The sequence below is a fragment of the Rhipicephalus microplus genome, chromosome 5 (genome assembly GCF_043290135.1).
Source record: "Rhipicephalus microplus isolate Deutch F79 chromosome 5, USDA_Rmic, whole genome shotgun sequence".
NCBI classification, from domain to species: domain Eukaryota; kingdom Metazoa; phylum Arthropoda; class Arachnida; order Ixodida; family Ixodidae; genus Rhipicephalus; species Rhipicephalus microplus.
The window spans coordinates 40,584,255-40,604,774 of NC_134704.1; the positions used below are offsets into that span (position 1 = coordinate 40,584,255).

Genomic DNA, 20,520 nt, shown 5'->3' on the forward strand with positions numbered 1-20,520 from the left:
GCCAGAGCTACGCTGACGCCGGAGATCGCGAGGGCACAACCGGTCGGCACGGAATCCAGCAAGCGGAATCAAGGGGATGAAGAAACCACTCACTTGTCTTCGAAGCAGGAGTGGTTTAGAGAGCATTTAACGGATAATCTTGGATAATCTTAAGCACTTCATTGTGTGCACACCTTAATGAAGTGCACTGCATATATGCGGCTCATCATTTTAACGTGTCTTATCTGCCTAGTATACAGGCCTTAGCGTTCTTATCAGGTCTTCTCATGTATATATTACGCCTCCGATTCTGCCATGATCTTTTCTTCAATGAGTGTTTATGCCCTTACTGACAACTGAAATGGCAATAGCTAAAGGCTCTTGTAAGAGCATGGTTGATGGTAGCTTCTTTTTTGTTTTTTGTTCTTTTTCTGATGTAAAAAAAATGCATAATCGAGGCGTTTATTACAGAGATCGGGGTGTTAGATAAAAGTCAATGCGTGTGAACCTATCGATGGTGGGGCGTTACCCCGTCGCTGCAGATGCTCCATATGCGCACGCTTCAAGACAAAAGCGCTGGGTGGCGTTGCACGAGTAAAGACGCCTCGGCTTCTCTTTGCCGGTGTTTTACCTGACACCGTTCGCCGCTGTTTCTCGCGCGCGGACCACGCCCGTTCTGCCGTCATTACACGCAGTGGGGCGCGTGCTAATGGCCGCCTTACGCTTTCCCGGCTCGCTGGTTGACCGGTCATTTGTAGCACTCTGAGCAAAGCACCGTGTGTGTGTGCATAGCGCCGTGTGTGTGTGCATCTCTCCTTTGTGTGTGTCCTTGTCGTGGTGCGCTCTAACAGTGAAAATTAAGAGCAAAGCAGCCACTTTGTTTTGGGTCCCCTTTGTCGTGGCCGGGTGCCTTTGCGTTGTTGTTTATCTCTCTCTCTCTCTTGCGTTGCACCACGTCTCGTGCCGTGTAACGACGAGTTTGACACGTTGACAGCGCAGCGTGTTTCAAGTTCGCATAGCAACGAGGAAGTATACAGCGTTAAAACGTCATGCTTCTAAAATTTTCGCATTTCACATGGTCAAAAAAGAAAATAATCGCCTGAACCACTCTGACGTATCTACTAACATGAAAGAAGTATGAATTATATAAAAAAATCTATAACATAGCAAGGAAGCAAGGCGCGCGAGATCTATAGAAGTTCACAACGAGTTCGCAGCGAGTATTATTCACTCACTCACTTACGCTGAGAGAGAGAGAGACAGACAGTCGCAACTAGGGATGAAGAAAACAGTGTTAACGACTCGGGCACATGCGCGAGCACAAAGTCGTTTCCACCGACAAGAAAAAGATAAAAACGAGTACGCAGAGAGTGAAGCCTTGTGTCTTTTTTTTCTTCCGTCATCCCTACGCCTGTGCGGAAGCTCGGTAGCATCACCTGCAACAGTGCGCTAAGACGTGAGAACTGAACGCTGCAAAAGATGGAATGACGCAAATGACCCTCTGTACGCCATTCGACCTCTCACTTCTTATTTTCTTCTCTTTAACGTTTACGTTGTTGCCGTTCGCGCACAGGCTGTTTTCGCCGCGCTGGGTCGCCATTTTCGAGAAAGCCGCAGGATGAGCATTTTTCTTTTCGATTTTCACCTCCTTACTAATGCGCGCTCCGACGTTGAGCAGTCTGTTTCTTCTGATGGCTCCCCGGTTCGGTGGAATCCGTCTTGACCTAAATCGGTGCAGCAGTAAGGCAAGCTCAGCTTAATATTGCCACGGATCTAAAGCATAATAAGGTGACGTGTCTGTAATCCGCTTTTCAGTTTCACTTTACCCTTCTGTCTCTTTTCCTGTTTCTCCCTCATATCTTCCTTTCCTCCATCTCTTTCTTCTTCAAGAAATAATAGACGGAGGCTCTGCCCTCCTGTGTGGCAGTTGTCAGTCTGCTCTCTCCGTTTTTCATTTGGGGTCTTACGTATTTCTGTATGCAAATCAAAATAATAATAGTAATTTCATTTCCTGTACTGATGCGGCGTCTATGAAGCGAAAACTGACATGACCATCGTGACGTTATAGGCACGTCACAAGCACCGCATGACGTCTGCGACCTCCAGCGCTGGTTGCTTGTGAAAGTGGCTCGCACCTCTCTACATTTCACCGTATTTTATCACCCGTCCTTGGTGTTCTTCCTTGGCTTTGATGACTCGCCGTCGCATGAATCGACCAGTGATGAACTTTACAGCTAGATTGATTTCTTAAGTCAAATATTTCATAGCCAATCAGAACGATGTAACTGCGGCTGTCTTTATTTATTCTTTGGAATAAGATGAAAAAAACTTCCTTTATCTCATATCTACGATCATGACTGTTAGTTGAAAGATCAAGCCTGACAAAATGAAAGGATCAGTTATGAACGTTAGTGCTCGTCGCGTCTGGTCTTTTCTTGTGTCCCCGTCTTTCTTTTTCTTTTTTGTTTTGTTGCACTTCTATAGTTAGAGTGCGGATTCATGCAAACTTGCCCAAATTTATGTCTTGAAAGTACTGGTTAAAAATGGTTGTGACTGAACATTACCGCATCGTAGATACACCAACCCCTTGCTGACTCTGCATCACCTATTTATTGTGTTCTCATGCTGATTTTTCTTTCTTTCTGCTGTTTATTCACATTTTGTAGTCACTTCACCCCGTTTGAATTATTGCAATAGCGGGCCCTTCAAGTGGCATATTTCTCCATGGTTCCGTCAATAATTAAACGACAGAGACAAATGTGGCAGTTCATTAGCACGAACGTGAATTACTTTGTATGTTAAAGACAAAGGGGACAGCGCGTAGTTTGCCCAGTACTGCACGGTATTAGTTACAGGAAATACGCTTTCGTGGCCGACCGTTAGGGCTAAAAAGTGTGCGGACTACACGGCGCGCGTCGCTCCGGGGCTGATTGCATTTCGCTGCAGCTCGCGTTACGTCGCCGACTCCATTTTCGCGACGTGGGATAACTTTCGAAGTCATCTTTTCTGGCTTTCCCAAGTATAGGCTAAAGACACCTTCTTCCGGCGTTCGGGGCAGAAAATTTTTATGCGCGCGTTACCGATGACTCCATTTATCAGCCTGTTCATAACGGCACGTCTGAGCCTGCTTCGAACCCGATAATTTACGGACGTCGCCTTCCGGGTTTATTCCTAAGATATAACGCTACGTCTTTCCGCTTAGATGGAGTTTCGAGATCTCGTAGGGCTTAGTTTTGCTTTTCGCATACGTAATGTACGGGCAGGATCTCTGCTTTATGTTCGTCATATGCGTGCGCAGGTTCAGTGGAGGAGGGGGGGGGGGGGGGTGAAGGTTCATTGAAGCGCCCCCCCTCCCTATTATGTCGATTTATAGAGCTAACCTTGCGTCCCCTCCTTTAGGAGGTCTGACAGAAAGCTCCCCCCCCCCCCCCTGCCCACTATGCACACGCCTATGATATCTGTATTACTGTTCTTCACGGTAACGAAGAGGATAGGCCAGTGGTATAAGCTCATCGTTTCATGCAGCGCATTTCTCGTTTCGTCTCTTGGAATTCTAAATTTACGCCGTCCGGCTAAAGAAGGTGAATTAACGTATAGTATACACGGTATACAGAGAGGGCTTGCTTTGTATTCTGTACGCATCAGGCTACTGCTGCAGATTGCCGTAAGTAACTAAGACTGCCTAAAGTCGCCAAACATTCGCTTTTTGTCAGATTTTACAGTACAAGATGGGACGTCCACAATATATTGCGTATAAGTTTAAAAAAATGTTATCGTCAAGACGGCCGTGTAGACTGTCGCATGTCGATATGGCCGTCTAGAGCGACTGGAATTAGGGCAGTTGGCAGGGTAAAGTAAGTAAAGCATGCAGACATGGATCTCTCATTCCTTAATGATCTTTAGAAGGCAGCTGTATTCTATCGTGTCTGTGTACGACCGCCTTAACTTTATGAGACTCGTAAAAATTGTTTTCCCGAAGGCTATGTCTGTCCTGCGGCAATCCGGCTGAAGTCCAGGGGAGTATAGTACGAAGGCCACCGAATATCGTCTCTGGTCGAGTGCTTTTAATTGGGTGAGTCACGTGACGTCCATGACGTGAACCCAATTTATACGACGTCGAGACCCATGATAGCGAGAAGCGGCTTGTGACGGCTTTGACAACGATGTAGATTCGGGCCTTGTACCGATTCTTCAACACCGCATAACCTTGGTTTCCCTCGTTTCACTTTTTTTTCGTCTGTCTTTGAGAGACCTGTTGAAATAATTGCTGATCTACTACAATCTTCTGACGTCTTTACCGATCGCGCAAAAGCGAAACAGCCGCAAAAGAACTGACTTATTTTATTTTTTATCTCCCTTAGATACGATAAGGATACCAAGAGATATCTTTTGTGGTCATATATCTGCAATAATCTATTGTGCACGAGTATCACGTCTTGAAGAAAAATGAAAGGCGTAATGGTCTTCTGCTGGAGTTGGCAGTTTGACAAATAGAGGTGATTTTTATGCAATGTAATCTTGGTCACAATACGTCAACTTGTGGGTTGGTTGCGACAGTAATGTCCTTGGCCTCCGACTAGAATGCGTGGAAACTTAAGTGGAATAACAACCCGCGTGAAGAAACGTTTTGTGCGTGAAACTAGTTGAAACTGCAGAGTAAACTGTATGCCAGTTAGTCAATCGAACTGTTAACTATTGCGGCTTCGCATTTCAATGCTTCGTTTAACTCTCTCTCTCTCCTTCTCTCCCTCCATCTCCACTGCGGAGTTAACACAAGCGAGTATATCTCTACAGTTAGATTGAGAAGTGTCGCCGTGTCTTGTGAAACACCGTGTGCGCACTTCTTGGCGCTACCAATGTGTCCTCATTATGTGCAAACCATCTGGCGAACTGTGCCACGGACGATGTTAATAACGTGTCACCACCTATGAAAAAAAAAAGACCGCCTGAGTACGTCTCCCGACTAAACTCTCTATAAGAACGCATCATGCTCAAATGCTGCCTGACGACAGTTCTGAAATTACGTTCCGCTTATCTAACGCAAAACAGTCACACAGTTACATCTAGGCCTCGCAAGCGGCGCGAGTCTCGCCTCGTACGTTCGGGACACCTCAAGCCGGTTGCGTGCGCTCGCCGTTACCTCGCTTCCGTCGGCCTGCAGATAAGTTCCTGCGATCGAGAGCGCGACATCAAACGGTCTGGCAGCAGCAGCAGTACATCGGCGTTTCGAAGAAGGACCAGATCCAATCCGAACGGCGAGGCTTTTACTCTCTCCTTTTGCAAGAAGGCACGCGAAACGCTGGGAGCTAGATTACGTGACCCGTTTCTTTTTTTTTCCTTTTTTTTTTCCTCGCCCTCGCTGTGAGGCTTTGCACGCGACGCTTTCGTTGTTTATGCCACCCCCGGAGGGGAAAGTGCGCAGCCGAAGAAGAAGTGGCCGGACCACGCTGGTTTCCTGCGAGCGGCCGACCTTGTTGCTTGCCTTGCCGCTTGCACCTGCGAACGCTAGCGACGCCGGCGGCGTCAGCAGGCGCCAAGGCGGACGGGCCGACGAGCTTCTTGCGGAGAGAAAAAAAACTTGCCCCCCGTTCCGACGTCGTCGTAGTTACGGTAGAGCGTCTGCGCGACCGCTTGTGGTGGCGGCGGCGTCGTCGTCTGCTTCAGCAGTCGTCTGCTGCGTGTACTGGCAAGGCGCGAGTGTTTTGTGTTTCGAGACACTCGGCTAAGGAGTGTGTCGACGAGTGAATGTGCGAGCGAGGATACCGTTAGTGACGTGCGCGAATCTCGTAACGCCGAGGCCCGCGTGTTGCGCGCATGGTGTTGCTGGGCGGCACGGCCGCCGCAGCCAATACGGCCGTCCCGGCGAGCGTGCTTCTGGACGACCGATGCGCGGCCGGCATGATCGGCCCGAGGGGCGACAAGTGCGTGCGCATCAAGGTGCACCCGTCGCACTCCATCATCGAGAGTGTGCACCAGTGGGAACGCGACGGACTCTTCCCGACGACCAAGCGATCGGAGGATGGGAACAGCGGAGAGAGGCCCCAGCGAGCCGTGGCTACGCAGAGGACGGCCGCCCCTAGGCCGGTCACCAGGAGCGCGTCGGCGGCGCACGTCTCTCCGAGGGCACAGGTAGAACACATGCCTGATACACGCGCACGATGGCAAAGTTTTGGCGTGTTGAGATGCGTTGTACCAGTGTCGGGGATGTGCTGGAACGGGAGTGATAGAAATGGTTTCAAAAGAAGAGCGCATGCTTCGTATTGTACAAGCATTTATTCATCATCAAAGAGCCTGGTAGTATCGAAACCTTTCACTTCTCCCGGCGTACTCATTTAAACGCTCCCTAAGTTCGCTGCTTGGAGGCGAGTGTTCCAAGTCATTACCCACGCTATTCAAAACCTTGTCTTTCTACCAGGAACCTCATGCTCTTTGTAGCACAGCGTGTTTGCTCCGCTGCGGCGATCGCCAATGGCGCCCCGGACTAGGAACTCAGGCGCACATGAACTTTATAGCTTATTTCAAAATACCACCACCAGTGGAAGATACAGTTCTAAATAGACGTACAATGTATCAAGTGCTCACCAGCATGCAGGCATCAATCTCACACTAAATAACAAAAGGAGCCAGAAGGATGCGAGTCTGCAGATTCACGCGTATACACGTCCAGGATTGGTTGAAACTCAGGTCATGTGGCTTCCACTCTTGCGGCTCAGTCTTTGCATCTGTGGGCGTAGCGTTCGCTGGCGACACACCGTGACAGTGCATATAACACTCACTGGTATGTATGTTATGTCACCTTCTTCTCCCTCCGAAAGAAATTTGTGGCTACATCCATTTATGGCAGAGCTTCATCAGTCATTCATCATTAATTCATCACTCATGCTAAACTCTAGTTTATATGCTTACCCATAGCTTGACTGCAGGCTTCGCAGCCTGCTTAACCGGCGAGCGCCGTGCAATGCGTGTTTCTCTGTTGATGTCTTCACATGCACCAGATCGTGAAGTAATGGCGTGTAGCGGTGTTCGTCAAACCACGCGGGCTTTTATCACTCCCAGAGCAATCTTCCGCGCGTGCGCGTCTCATCATCACCTTTAGCGTGAGCAACGCTCCGTGGCCTCATCTTGCTTACACTCGCGGCCTGCTTTCTCATTAGTCGTGCATGCACTGCTCATCGTTTGTGTGTTAATCACCGCCTCCGTCGACGGCGCCCCGTTTTCGATATTGCGCTGCGCAGTGTCCGTCATCTACTCCTCCGTAGCGTGCTCTACTTACGAGACGTGTTCACTATCGTCCGCTCTTATCGACGCAACCTGTGCTAGCCATCGCGAGAATCGTGCCTTCCGACCGGCTGCTTCTTACTTCTCGCGTATAGCGATGAGGTCGAGATTTCGTTGTCGACGTTCCGTCTCTGACATGCTCGCCTTTCGGTCGTCATCGCGCAGTCGTCACGTTCAGGTGATCATTTTTTTTTCTGTTCTCATCAAATACCGTTATTCACGTCAGAATCACTCAAGTATTGCTGCTCTGTCCGTCTTACAGCAATACAAAAGTGGCCTGCATAATATTTTTCCTTTTACTTGGACAAACATGCATGAGTGTAGCACTATATATGAGCGTCTTCCTGCCGAGTGGCACGAAAGGAATTCATACGGACACTAACCCCTCAGTGATGTGTAGCAAGTGGAATATTAGTGTTGCGTGGTTAATTTGTCTGCTTCTCTCTCTCTCTCTCTCTCTCTCTCTCTCTCTCTCTGTCTATCTCTCTCTCGAGACAATCACTTTTGATGTTTTCTCCCAGGCAGTATAGCTGAATAGGCTGCACATCATCAGCCAAACAGCAGCTAATAGGAGCTGATTGATTGATTGATTGATTGATTGATATATTGATTAGACTGTACCAAGCCAACGTTCTGTACGAACGATACCGTGTGAGAGAACTTGGGAATAACGTTGCTTTATCTTACTTTCAGTTATGCATATATGCGCCTATAGATAGAAATACACGAACATATCTGCATTCTGCTCGTCGTAATGCGTCTTCTCCACCCGGGAATCGAACCCTCGATCTCGCACGCTAAGCGGCAGGACAACCTTTGATCCACCGCGCCGCGTGGTGTATACCCACCTGTGGAAGTATACGACGGCATCTAGGTTACTCGTTCGCCGAGCCTCAAAGCAAACATTTTGAAACATTTTCTTTAAGACACCATGCAAGTGTTTTTTTTTTCAGTATTCTCATTTCTTTATGTGTTTGTGGTTTTCTGGACGCAACATTCGTCTGGACGTAACATTCACTCGCCGCTATGCACACCTGATCCGTCTTGGGGACAGCCCCTCCCCCCAAACTGTGAACGCATTCTAAGCGTGCGGAACAACAGCACACGTATTTTGCGACTGCCCTCCTTACTAGTGGCAACGAAAAACGCTGGCCTTGACGCTGGCACGAATTGGTGTGACAACACTCAGAGAAAGTGTTATTTTTGTCAGCAATGTGCGATCATTTAACGCTAATAACTGCCGCAAGCACCGTTATCGATTTCCTTGAGAACACAAGAGTGGAAAGAGAAGTGATAAGGGGTGATCATCGGGAGAGGGAAAAGTTATGCCTATATACAATAACCGCGAAACGAAATGGTTTCGCGGTTGTTGTATATAGGCATAACTTTTCCCTCTCCCGACGATCACCCCTTATCACTCCTCTTTCTCCCATTTCCCTTGTCCCAGTGCAGAGTAACTGGCGGACTTGCTCAATCCGACCTCTCTCCCTTCTAATGAATTCCCTCTCTCTCTTTTCATCTCAAAGGAAACATTTAAGTGCAACGCATACAACGAAACTGCCTGAGCACGGAAACATAGATTGATGAGCCCTTGAACGGGCTTAATTCTATACGACCTTTTCGTGGGCGCCAACTCCGTGCACCTCATATATCTTGTAGCGTGCGCCCTACACGTCGAGTCAAATGGCACATTCGCGTGCTTTGGCCTGAACTGCCTGCGTGCGCCATGTGCCTCTACACGAGCACCATGTTATGAAGAACAAATAAGAATGTACAAGGGTATACGCGTTCGCTGCAATGTAGGCGAGTGGAAGTACTTTGTGTACAGCTGCGTTTTACAGAAAGCGCGGCGAAGTTATCTCGTTGCTAAGTGGATTAAATAATAGTGGAGATCTCACAAGCAGAAATTTTTTGACGAGATAATGTGTATAGACGTGAAGGAAACCGTGGTTGGAGCTGTCCTTGTGAATTGAAGGAAAATGTGTTGAAACGTTCCTTGTGAGTCGGTCGCAGAAAACTGTCGCAATCTTGACGGGTATGTGTCACTTTGCGGTTTACCAAAAAGCGATCATCATCATGGATTTATATGTGCCCCGAAAATTGTGCGAATCCCACCGATCACCTTCGGTTCGCTTAAAATGAAGAAGGCAACGGTTATCCCAACAAATGGCGGCGAAGCGATGGTGGCGATCACTTGTAATATATTCCGATTTCAATCAATTTTTTTTTTATCTGTGCGTATCCTAAATTGTCAAGGTTTGAAAACAGGCTATCCGGTAATACATGTTGTTGCAACAGCTCAATAAACACTATAATGGGTGGATAGGGTGACATATTTTGCAACGTCGGATATGGATAAGGTGAATTGTATTAAACGTTGGATTATACTTTATGTGCGTGTCGCTTCATTACCAGTTCGCGAAGTAGTGTTCAAGACAGGGGCATAGCCAGGGGGTCTCATACCGAACCCGTTCCCCGTCCCACGTCCTCCCAAAAGTTTTTTTCGCCAAGGTATAGAGAGCGAAAAATAACCATATGAAGGGGTTGCCCCCCCCCCCCCCCCACCTCTTCTCCCTTACCGAAATCAGGAAGGCGCCTTCCCGAAAAAACATTCTGGCTAAACACCTGTTTCAGTGGTTCAGGAGTAACAGTACTTATTGTTACCCCTCAACCTTATGGATGACCATCCTTAAATGTACTTATCTACTCTTGCTATCAGGAATAACGGTATGCTCCTATTAATTCACCGTGGATATCCTTCGAGGTATTCACGTATGCTGTACCCACGTCTTGTACTTCGTAATGCAATGCTCGCATGACTGGTAGTGTCTTCGCTGCAGTGGAGGCCCTCTTTTTTCTGTCAGCTCAACCTTAAGTTGCGACATGATCCCGGCCGAGCGATTTGTACGCAGCAGATCGCAAGAAGAGCTGTGTCGACACCAACGTCCACGTTGTTTGTGTTTTTCCTTTGGGCACTGTCAGCACCACTCTTTCTTTACTTAATATGTCTTTTCAGTGTGTCTTCGAATTAGCGCTTGGAACGTATCTTCTTTATTACCAAAGGTGCTAATATTTGAAACGAGACGAGAGGAAAATAATATATTTAACCTCATTTAATGTGCCTGCGTGTTCAAAAAAAAAAAACGATTGCTGTAGTTTGAAGCACGATAATTGTAAATGTAGTTAAAAGACAAAAGATTAATTTAGTTGGATACTGATTCGTCGAACTTGCAATGTGGCTCACTATTTAAAAAAGAACATCTAAGAACCTAAAGCATAGCGAGTGCGTCGTTTCTTCAGCTTTATCGGAAAAGACAAGTAAGCGGCTGTAGGGGTGCGTTAGGTGCCACACGTGGAAACATAACTTCATGGCCTTCGTACCATATCTCAACTGTAATCTATGTCGGAATAGATTAAAACGTGTCTTTGTTGGCCCACAGCATGACACAAATTCATAGACACATAAGTGCAGTAAAATTAATTAATTAATTAATTAGCTTTGAACCGGCGTTGCTGTATGTGTGATAGTATAAATGTTCAGTCTAACGCTTCCCCGCAGTGACCTTTCAAGGCACTCGTGGAATGACAGTCCCATTAAAACGCAGCTAGCTGGCGAGGCACAAAGACACGCTCACACAACTTAGTTCGATGCAGCAATGGACTGCATACGAGAGCTGTAGTTAAGCAATTAGGTCACAGTGCCATCGCGTGTGCTTCCTAGCCAACCGAGACAAGCTTGGTTAACCTCCCTGCCTATCCTCTCTATTTCTCTTTCTCCCTTGTCCTTGTTTGTTCTCATCCAGTACCATTTAGCTGCGCGCTTCTTCGCGCGTACTGAACGAATTTTAGATGCGGAAGCATCTTATACTCGCGCCTTGTAGTGCGCCGTCCGCGCCGTCCGCGCCGTCCGCACCGCTTCTCGAACATTCGACAGCTGACGCGCGCGCATGCGCCGTCGCGCCGTCGCCCACTCTTCCACCATCTGTGCATCCCTTCCTCCTCTACACACCGCGCTTGCTTCACTCCTCCACCATCTGTGCACCCTTCCTCCTCTACACACCGCGTTCGGCATCTACAATTCTCCTGATTCTCCAGTGGACGCGCATGTGGCGTCGCGCTTCGAGAACATTCAACAGCTGACAGTGCATGCGCCGTCGAGCTGTATATATACTCAAGGTCGGCGCTCGCTCGCTCAGTTGCCGCTCGTCGGTTGGTTTGTACGGCGCGTCGACGTCCAAGGTCGCGGTGAAATGAATTCCAACGAATCCACAAACACAATGATCGACGTCCCTTCGACCAGCGCCGCCCTTTCGCATACGTGTGTACGTGTTCACTCATTTAACACCCCCTCCTACAACCACGTTAACCAATTTAGCCATCGACCCAAGTAAGTCGCAATTTAACACCCCATTTCACAACCACGTTAACCAATTTAGCCATCGACCCAAGTAAGTCGCACTTTAACACCCCGTTAACCAATTATATGCTCCGCATCCTCCTCAGTGTTCCCCCGAGGGAAGCTGCGGGCAATTTTTTTACGGTTCGGCGACTTTCCTGGCAAGGAAGTGTATGATTTTGTGCACCGATCAGCGCCAAACTGAATGCTTCGGAAATGAAGACTGCCCCGGAGCACCTCACCGATTGTCCCGGAAACAATGGATTGCACGGGGAGGGATGGACTTGGAGCGCCGCGGCCAGCGACGGGGTGCCCGGTCACCGAGGAAATGTTCGCACAAGTGCAGCCGCTTGCCTTGTCCAGGGACGCGCGTTTATGCAAGCACTGGCGGGCTCGCACATTCGTGCGATCCGACTTAATTGCCCCGCCTGTGTTAAACTGGACCTTCGAATACAGCGTGGAAAGGCTAATGAGTTTGTTCCGACGAAGGCCTGTCGCTGTCCGTGCTATAGACGGTACGCATGTGCAAGAGGCGGGAGATTGGCTGTAGTAAAACGTCAGCTACTTATAATGGGTTGTTAAATGCGGAAACAACGTAAACGGCATACTGACGTAGCAGTATTCGATAGAAGTTGACTCTAGCTTTACTCTTCGTGCTCACAGTTGGAGCACGAGAATTACACTCGTCTTTGTTGTTTTTTTTTTGCTTAACGCAAGAAAAAAAAACTTACAGGTATCATCAAACGCTAAAGTTGACCATGAGCGTCAGCACTAGCGGTGCAAAAATTTTTCATCGCGTAATGACGTCTCCATCTGTAGACACATATTGCTAAATTTTTTGACGTCATGTGAAGACGTCATCGAATGACATCATCGCCTTGTTAGGTGTGGGCCGACACAGAGGCCGTCCAAACCATGCGAGGTATAGAAAGCTTGCTATGCCTCCGATCCCTGAGGCAATGCATAACCACTGTATGTGCAGAAAGCTTTCGGAGAGGGTGAGAATCACTACATCTACTGCTAAAAGAAGATGACTTTCATACCGTTTTCGACAATGCATAAGAGATTCAACGACTTATATTACCTTGCTTAAAACGTTTCCGTTTATGCATACTGAATGCATGGTTACAAGTACCTAAAACAGATACGCTTGGTTCACGTACACTCTAACCTCGATATAACAAATCCGATTATATTGAAAATATAGGTTATAACGAAGTGAATGAAAGATGGTCTTGCAATAGCTATAGCGTTAAGAATCTAACAATACAACAAATTTTTGGATATAACGAACTTATTTTCGTGTATGATGTAACTTTCTTATAATGAGGTTTTTGTGTTATTAAACATGGAGTGGTAATAAGATCCGCGAAACCGATGTAAGGTTATCCAAACACATGCTCTAATTCTAGCGGTTTACACCACTGAACGATACCATGGCCTTCCATCTATATAGCAACCGCATACATACGAGAATTTATATGCTATTTCTACGTTCATGCCGCTGTGATGACCGGTTACGTATCTCCGCCCAAACCAACTCCCGGGCATATAAAACATCCCGCGGCGATTACACATCCTTTCAAGGCCGTCGCCCATCTTTTCAAGCGCCAAGGAACATCCATGGCATGCCCTTGAGAGACGCGCTATAAGACGTAGCGTGCGTGCGGTTTATAACCATATCCATTCTGATTCCAGCTCACGTGCACTCGTCGAGGATGCCTATCATATTCGCCGAAACCCGAGCAGATCGATACGAGGCACGCATCGGTCGCGCGGCTGTCTCGATTCATCACGTTCCTTATTAGTCGAGTAGCGGGTCCACCGCGTAGCGACCGCCGGCTGTGGGTAAGAAGGCCGCACGGAGACGTTTTTGATTGGTTTCCGTGGATCGACTATTGGCCAGGCACTCTCGCACGCGGAAGGAGAGCGAGCTTTGCTTAAAGAAAGAGAGGGAAAGAGAGTGAAAGAGAAAACGCTTTCGTTCAGAGCGACTGTTTGCAAAAAGACGTGCTCTTACCGTGGAACATCGCTAACGAGGCCATTGAAAGGTTCCCGGAACGGAGTTTTGTGAGAACATTGCGTGTCTCCGCGACGATGTCTTTCGTTGGCGGCACGTTTTGTTGAATCCTACACCGAGTATATAGTGCGGCAATCGTGCACTTGCTAAAGGCCGCAATTGCCGAAGGGGAGCGCATTCTGCCATAGCTGGCGCGACGTGTACTTGCTCATACTTCGTTGACTGCCTTCTCTCCTATACAACTTAATCTTGAGATCAATGAGGCATAAATGTGTTGTCGTGAACGGTTTGTTAAAGGTTAGTCACACGGTCGTTTCCTCAAGACGCCGCTAAAAGTGAAAGTCTTCTTCGTCTCGGTTGACTATAGCGCAATGACGCGACCATGACGTCATCTGTGATCGTGTGACACTTCTGGGGGCTTTCCTGTTGACGCCGCCGAGGGTCACATTTTGGGTTTCATAAGTTATCTAGGGTTTTCGCCTTTAATAGCTGTAATGTGTAGTGCCCCGAAGTAACATCATGGGTCACAGAACAAGCCGACGGGGGCACGAAATCTGGCTCATATCTATACTCATTGCAGACCTATATATATAATCAGATAGCGCTTCTAAAAATGGAAGTGAAGGCGAGAAAGAAAAAACCTTCTCACCTTTAAACTCGTAGTTTAGAGACACTCTAAAGTGCTGGGTGAAATTCATGCGGGTTTTCGACTCTATGGCGGCCAATGACGTTGCGTTCCAAGAATGTTTATAACGCCCTCATTTACCTCTTCGAAAGCCAGGGATTAAAAACAGACCGTTGTAAAAATCACGTCAATTGCTTCATTGCCGTTTTTCCAACCGATGCGAAGCTTCGTATTAGGAAAAAGCGTGATACATTGAAAACAAGAAAGAAAAGACCGGACTTGCGCTGTCTGCGCTATAGCCCTGTCTGGTTCTCCTTATCTTGTCCTCTAGTCCTGTTTGATCTGCCTTGTCTTCGTTGTATCGCGCTGTTTTCTACTAGGAATGATGTACGTACCAACCAGCTCAACTTGTCACGCTTTTCGGCGTTGCGAAACTTGTCTTTTGGATGCGACCACTGGAAGAGAAGGGGGGGGGGGGGGGGGCTGGAGGTGTAACTTGGTGCCTCGTATTGGTGAACCCTGAGCTTGCCTATGCCCATATGATCAATTTTTTCACGAACAAGGCAGCAGTTAAAGAGTAAGAGCGGCTATAGCACACGAAGGCATAAATGCGAAAATGGGAACCAGTTTATCCTCGTCATTTCAAGGAAACAAATAACAATATAGAAATGGTCCATGCAAGTATATAGTACAAGAGGGACATGGAAAAGTAATTTTGCAAATTGTATGAATTCTTCTTTTTTTTATATATATTTAACGCTTGCGCGTAATGCTTCTTTTTCCGACTACAGGTGGTTTGTAAACAAGGAAGTCTCTTGTCCAGGGTCACCGCGCAGCACCTGATATTGTCGTGTCTGTTTCTGCTTTTATTATTCGGTCGCTTCTTTCCTTGCTTTAGTGCCTCCTTTATTTTTCCTGTACGAGCATAAACCGCCTTGTACTGGAAAAGTGACGCGAGAGCCATGATCCGTATCGAGGCCTCACAGGTTGCAGTGAGACGCGTGCAAATTGAGAACACTGCCGGAAGCGCTTCTTTTGCGTTATTACTGCGTACTTATACGCTATTGCTGAAACACTGGTGCGATTCGATCGCACTAGTCGATAGCACACCCGCACTTGATATATATAAGCTGACGCTCAACGCACAGCCTTCATTACACGGTCAGCTATGGTGTTTTGACGGGCAACTGGAGTAGACACACGCCTTGAGCTCCACAAGGCTTAGAACACTGTTCTACACAAAAAGAAAATTAAAAAAAAAAACAAAAAATCCACGGCATATCCGTGAAGTGAATGGTGATGAGGGGACGAAGCTGTGGGATTGTTCGGTGTTACACCATATATCACCCGTGACATTAACCACTCACGCATGTAAATGAGTGGCAAAGCGGCGTACAGTTATAAACAGTGTTTACATGGTCGTAACTGGTACGTTGTGTCCAGTTCTGAATTTCCTTTTGCCTTCATTACTACTGCTTTGTGGTATCGGATCTATCCAGACGTTGGCAAAGACGGGATCTGGGCACGTTTCTCTGGTGGTTGTTGGTTGTTTCCAGTCGTACGAAATTCATTGTAGAGAATATTGACACGTCATCTACTGCACAAACCAGTCCCTTACGGAAACGCCATACATGGCCCATATATAAGTTATATCTGGCCATATATAAGCATATATGGCAGCATATGTGGCCATATATAGGCATATATGGCAGCATATGTGGCCACATATAAGCATATATGGATGTATATCTGGCGGAGTCGGTTCATGTATGGGGTTATATACGGCCATATATGACGCGGTTGGCCCATATAAGGAGTCAAATCTGGCGAAATAAGGCATGGCCACACCATATATAACATATCAAGTGGATCCTTATATGTGGAAGTGCTCTCTTATTTGGGATGAACCACGTATATATTTAGCAACGTGATCACACTTTTATGCGAATTGTAATATATAACAATTTGTACACAAAGCTGACCTGCTTGTTTTTCATAACAATAGGAGTATTAAATATATATGTTGTTTCTGCCATGCAAAAAAACCGAAATTTCAGGTCAGCTTTGTGTACGTGATAGTTGCAACTCAGTTGAATGCATATATGCATGCATTCGTGTAATATAACTCGTACATTTTTCATAGCATTTAGGTTTGAAACAATAAGTTGCAATTAATACGACGTAAATAATGTATACAAGAGCAGACATGTTTTACGAGGAAGGAATCGTGTCAAGTCGCAAAACGTATTGAAGCTTCCGAACCTCGCTATTATTATAGAGCAATCCTATATAGTATTATGTAAAGACAAAATGCATGCAACTTATATTGTTCACATTAATGCATTGTTTGAAGTGGCAGCAAGAAAGAGTAATTTCAATGCACTTTTAGCTTCCACATCAGTGGACAAAATTTCTGATTATTTGAAAGTTTTGATGGCTATATGCTCCCTTCATATAACAAGATTTCTCTTAATCCTGTTGACCCCTCATCTGCGATTGCTTTCAGCAGCCATTTACTATATTTGCATGCGCAGTGCAATGTTTAAGGGAGTATTTTCAAAAACAAAAAGAACTTACGTGAATGCAACTTGGAGGCACTATTATGATTACATTCAAGATGGAAGTTGTACTAATTTATTGCAAAAATACATCTTGCGTTTCCTTTGGCTACGTATAATGTTCCTGGCTGTGCACATAGTAAATTTATCGAAAATTTTATGATTGCACAAGTGAACAAATAATTTAGTGTAATGTTTGCAAGCGTCAAATAAATCTCACGTCATAGACATGTACGTTAAGAAAGGTGCAACTGACTCACACGTGATACATATTTAATGGACCATGTAATGAAATGCTGAAGCTTTATAGCAACATTTAACTTAGGCTGCCGAATTCACAAAACTTCTATTTTGTGTCGGTGTGTCATTACTTAGTCGAGGTCACTAAAGCGCACGTGCCATCATCAGGATTAGCCTAAACATTGCCTTGTGAATACAATTAGTATGACACATTTTTTTGCGGGCTGGCGTGATACCTAAGCCAAACTCTACATTATGTAAACAGCCCCTTGCTGTGCAGGCGCGTAACGATTCAAACTGCTTGCGAACATATCCTTTCAACACCAACACGGTAGTGCACTTACTTATAAGATATGTATGCCGGTACATACCCACCAAACTGCGCAAGTGCACACTCACGTATAGAGATTCATGGGCATCCGGACACTGGCATTTCATTCAATGTGGCTAGATATTTTCGGCCATGTCAGAATGATATGAGTGTATTATTATTTTTATCATTATTATTATTATTATTATTATTATTGTTGTTGTTGTTGTTGTTGTTGTTGTTGTTGCTGTATTTCGCAAAACGCCCAACAGCAAATCCATTAGCTGTCATACTGCGTCGTTATGTAAGTTTTTTGAGATAAGTTATCTTGGTGTTCTTTTTGATAGCATGCTGAATTTTTTCTACTTGCATTAAATGTGCTGCCATGCGAGGCCTTCATTCTCTTCCTGTTGGCTCAACATCTCGCGAGAATACGGTTCTTTTACAGCGTTCTACAAATTGTACACCGCGATATGTCGTGGTCAACTTGAGTACATATGCATATTTGATTTGGAATGGCCTTGCTAAATCCAGCAGTAGCGCCACTGAGTGAGTCCAGAAAAATTTCATAAGTATTTATCCTCATCGTTTCACTAGAATCCTTTCAACACTGCTAGAATAATATATTTGCCATCAGTTAACGGCCGGCAAAATCGCGCTGAGCTGTTATTTATTTACAAGCTAGTTCAGGGTGAGATATTCTGCCCTTCTCGGTTGTAATAATTTTGAAACTCCGCGTAAGTTATCGAGAGAGAATCGACCGTTGCATGTACCTGCCAGCTTCTTTCAACACTCTATCCTTTACAGAATACCGAGTCCATCTAACGTCAACTTTCTCAATTCGTTATGTTTTTCATAGTCTACAGTCATTTTTTTTTTTGTCAGTGAGGGCTGCCCTGTCCTAACGTAGCTTTGCACATGCACAGATTCTTCCCTTTTCCGTCTTTCAGGAAGCCTTCGCCACGGTTATGTATATTCTACATTATTTTTCAGTCCCATTCCATGAATATCTACTCTTTTATTTGTTGTTTCCATTGTGGGTTGATTTCTTTTCGACTGCTCGTTTTTGCTCTTTTTTTGCATTTCTGTGGACAGTCTGTAATGTATTGTTTGTTTTTGTTTTCTTTTCGCGCGCGCCAGCATGAAAGACCCTATGGTTGTTCTTGGGTAGGTTAAAAAATGATTGATTGATTATTGGTTGATTGAATATTATTATTATCATTTTAAATGCTTGCGAAATAAGATGAAAATTCTGCTGAAACGTGTCTTCGTAGCCAGCGTACACGAAGCAGCGATTTCAGCTCCACGGAATGCCTGTCTCAAAGGTCTTGCACGTGCAGCTTTCTGGGCCCGCGGGAGGAAGTTGAAGTCCATTGTTCGAAAAAACTCGCCTGACTGCATTGGTTGCAAGGGGTGGGCACAGTAAAAAAATACAAAAAAAAGGCCGCCCGTCGGATGAGTGAACACTTCGGAGAAAGTTGTTCGAAGAAGCGTGGCGCGTAGGCACCATGTAGCCCTGCCGTACGTGGCATACAACAGTCTGTCGACAGTCGACACAGCAGGAAAGAGAGTGCCGCGGCCCATTTCAAGTAACGACGAAGAAAATAGTTTGCACAAACATTCAGTCGTATGGTAATAACAATGCGTCAATAATAGTTTAAAAATGAAACGTCGTTCACCAATAAGCTCAGGAAAATTTAGTTCTAGTGAAAAGTGCGTAAATCATTGATCTCAAGGAGTAATGTAGTATCCATTGCAATATTCATTGTCAAGCCAGCGTGCACTGTATCCGTCCGCGTCATTGCTGTTTTTTTTTGCTCGCCGGAGTCATGGGTGCCCTGCTGATCGAGTTTGTTAATTTTCATTCCTTTTGCTCTTATTTCGTGTTCAACTACTGCTCCAATTTACACAAGATAATCGCGCAGCTCTCAGGAATCTACTTCGCTGTACGTGGCGAAATTGTGGACGGACGTGGAAGTGTTTTTGTGTGCGTGTGCGTCTGTACGCTGCTGGATTGGCGATCGTCAACTTTTCGTGCGAGAAGAAAATGGATACCCACGCTTGCGGGCAAGCGTTGCTTCAAAACTTCTTCCTAAAGCAGTACGAATGCACGTGGTGGCTTTAAGGTGTGAATAGGTTATCAGGATTAACAGGCTCCTTGAAAGACAAGTCTCGGTTAAATGTTGAGGTAAGTTCATAATTTTCATTACCTTCGCACGTTGTTCATAAATATTATGATAACTCGAAAACATACCACATTGCATGCTTGCTGAGTAAATAACTTTATGCTAATCGTGGTTACGTCATTAGGCTGTTTTGTTTAAGCGATACGACAACACTTTCTTTTTTTTTTCACTTGATCCAGACAGTGCTCTATTTAATCAAAAAAATCTACGCCAGAAAAATGTTGGTTTTGTGTCATTGTACTTTTTATAAATATATTGATGTAAATATACTTGTGTCTTATTTTTCTCATTTTAACGCTTGAGGAAAAACCAAGGATAAATTACAACTTGCGCAATTACAAATAAAAAAGAGTTGCATATCTCAAACTCCAAGGGTGTCATGAGATTTATGAGCCCACATTTGAATTTGTCTTGCGTTTGAATTTATCTTTCTTCGTCTACGTTCTACTTGTTTTCATATTTACGTGTGTTTTGATAAGGACACGCAGTTAAAATTTTGTTGCTAGTTTGATTCTTCAAAGCAGGGTGCTATGTCACGGATCCAAATGGAAAAACTTAAGAGTAGCCCGTAATTTAGTTTCCGCCATCTACAACCAGGGTGATATAAGTGTAAATTTGACTGCAATGCGTATATCACAGGCGACATTATCGTTACTGATGTCGCAAAATCGCGTGGTTATCTTGAGGAATTGCGCATACCCGCATACATAGTTACACAAAATAATGTGATGTCACGTTTTAATCCGTGAACACTGTAGATAGTTTTACGCAAGCCGACAAATAAACTGGTATGATGCATTAGGGCTTGCAATGCGTGAAAAAACTGGGGGACCGTTAAGCTCCGTTTTTCACAGTTGAACGTGATAGCAGTATTGATCCTGTTTATTGTGCGTAATTCAACCACTCAGTGTGTACTCTTTATTGCATG

The 20,520-nt window shown here is 45.6% G+C and overlaps 1 protein-coding gene across 2 annotated transcripts in view; it reads left to right on the forward strand.

Annotated features, from left to right (window-relative positions):
• Positions 1-20,520, forward strand: part of LOC119174680 (protein FAM107B) — a 161,491-nt gene that overhangs the window by 20,516 nt on the left and 120,455 nt on the right. Inside the window, exon 1 of one of the 2 annotated variants that reach the window (XM_037425703.2) lies at positions 5,569-6,108. The exons of the other annotated variant lie outside the window; for it this stretch is intronic. Coding sequence (XP_037281600.1) covers positions 5,794-6,108 — 315 coding nt within the window. The 5' untranslated portion in view covers positions 5,569-5,793. Of the gene's footprint in view, positions 1-5,568; positions 6,109-20,520 lie in introns of those variants that run through there. 2 annotated transcript variants of the gene reach the window in all.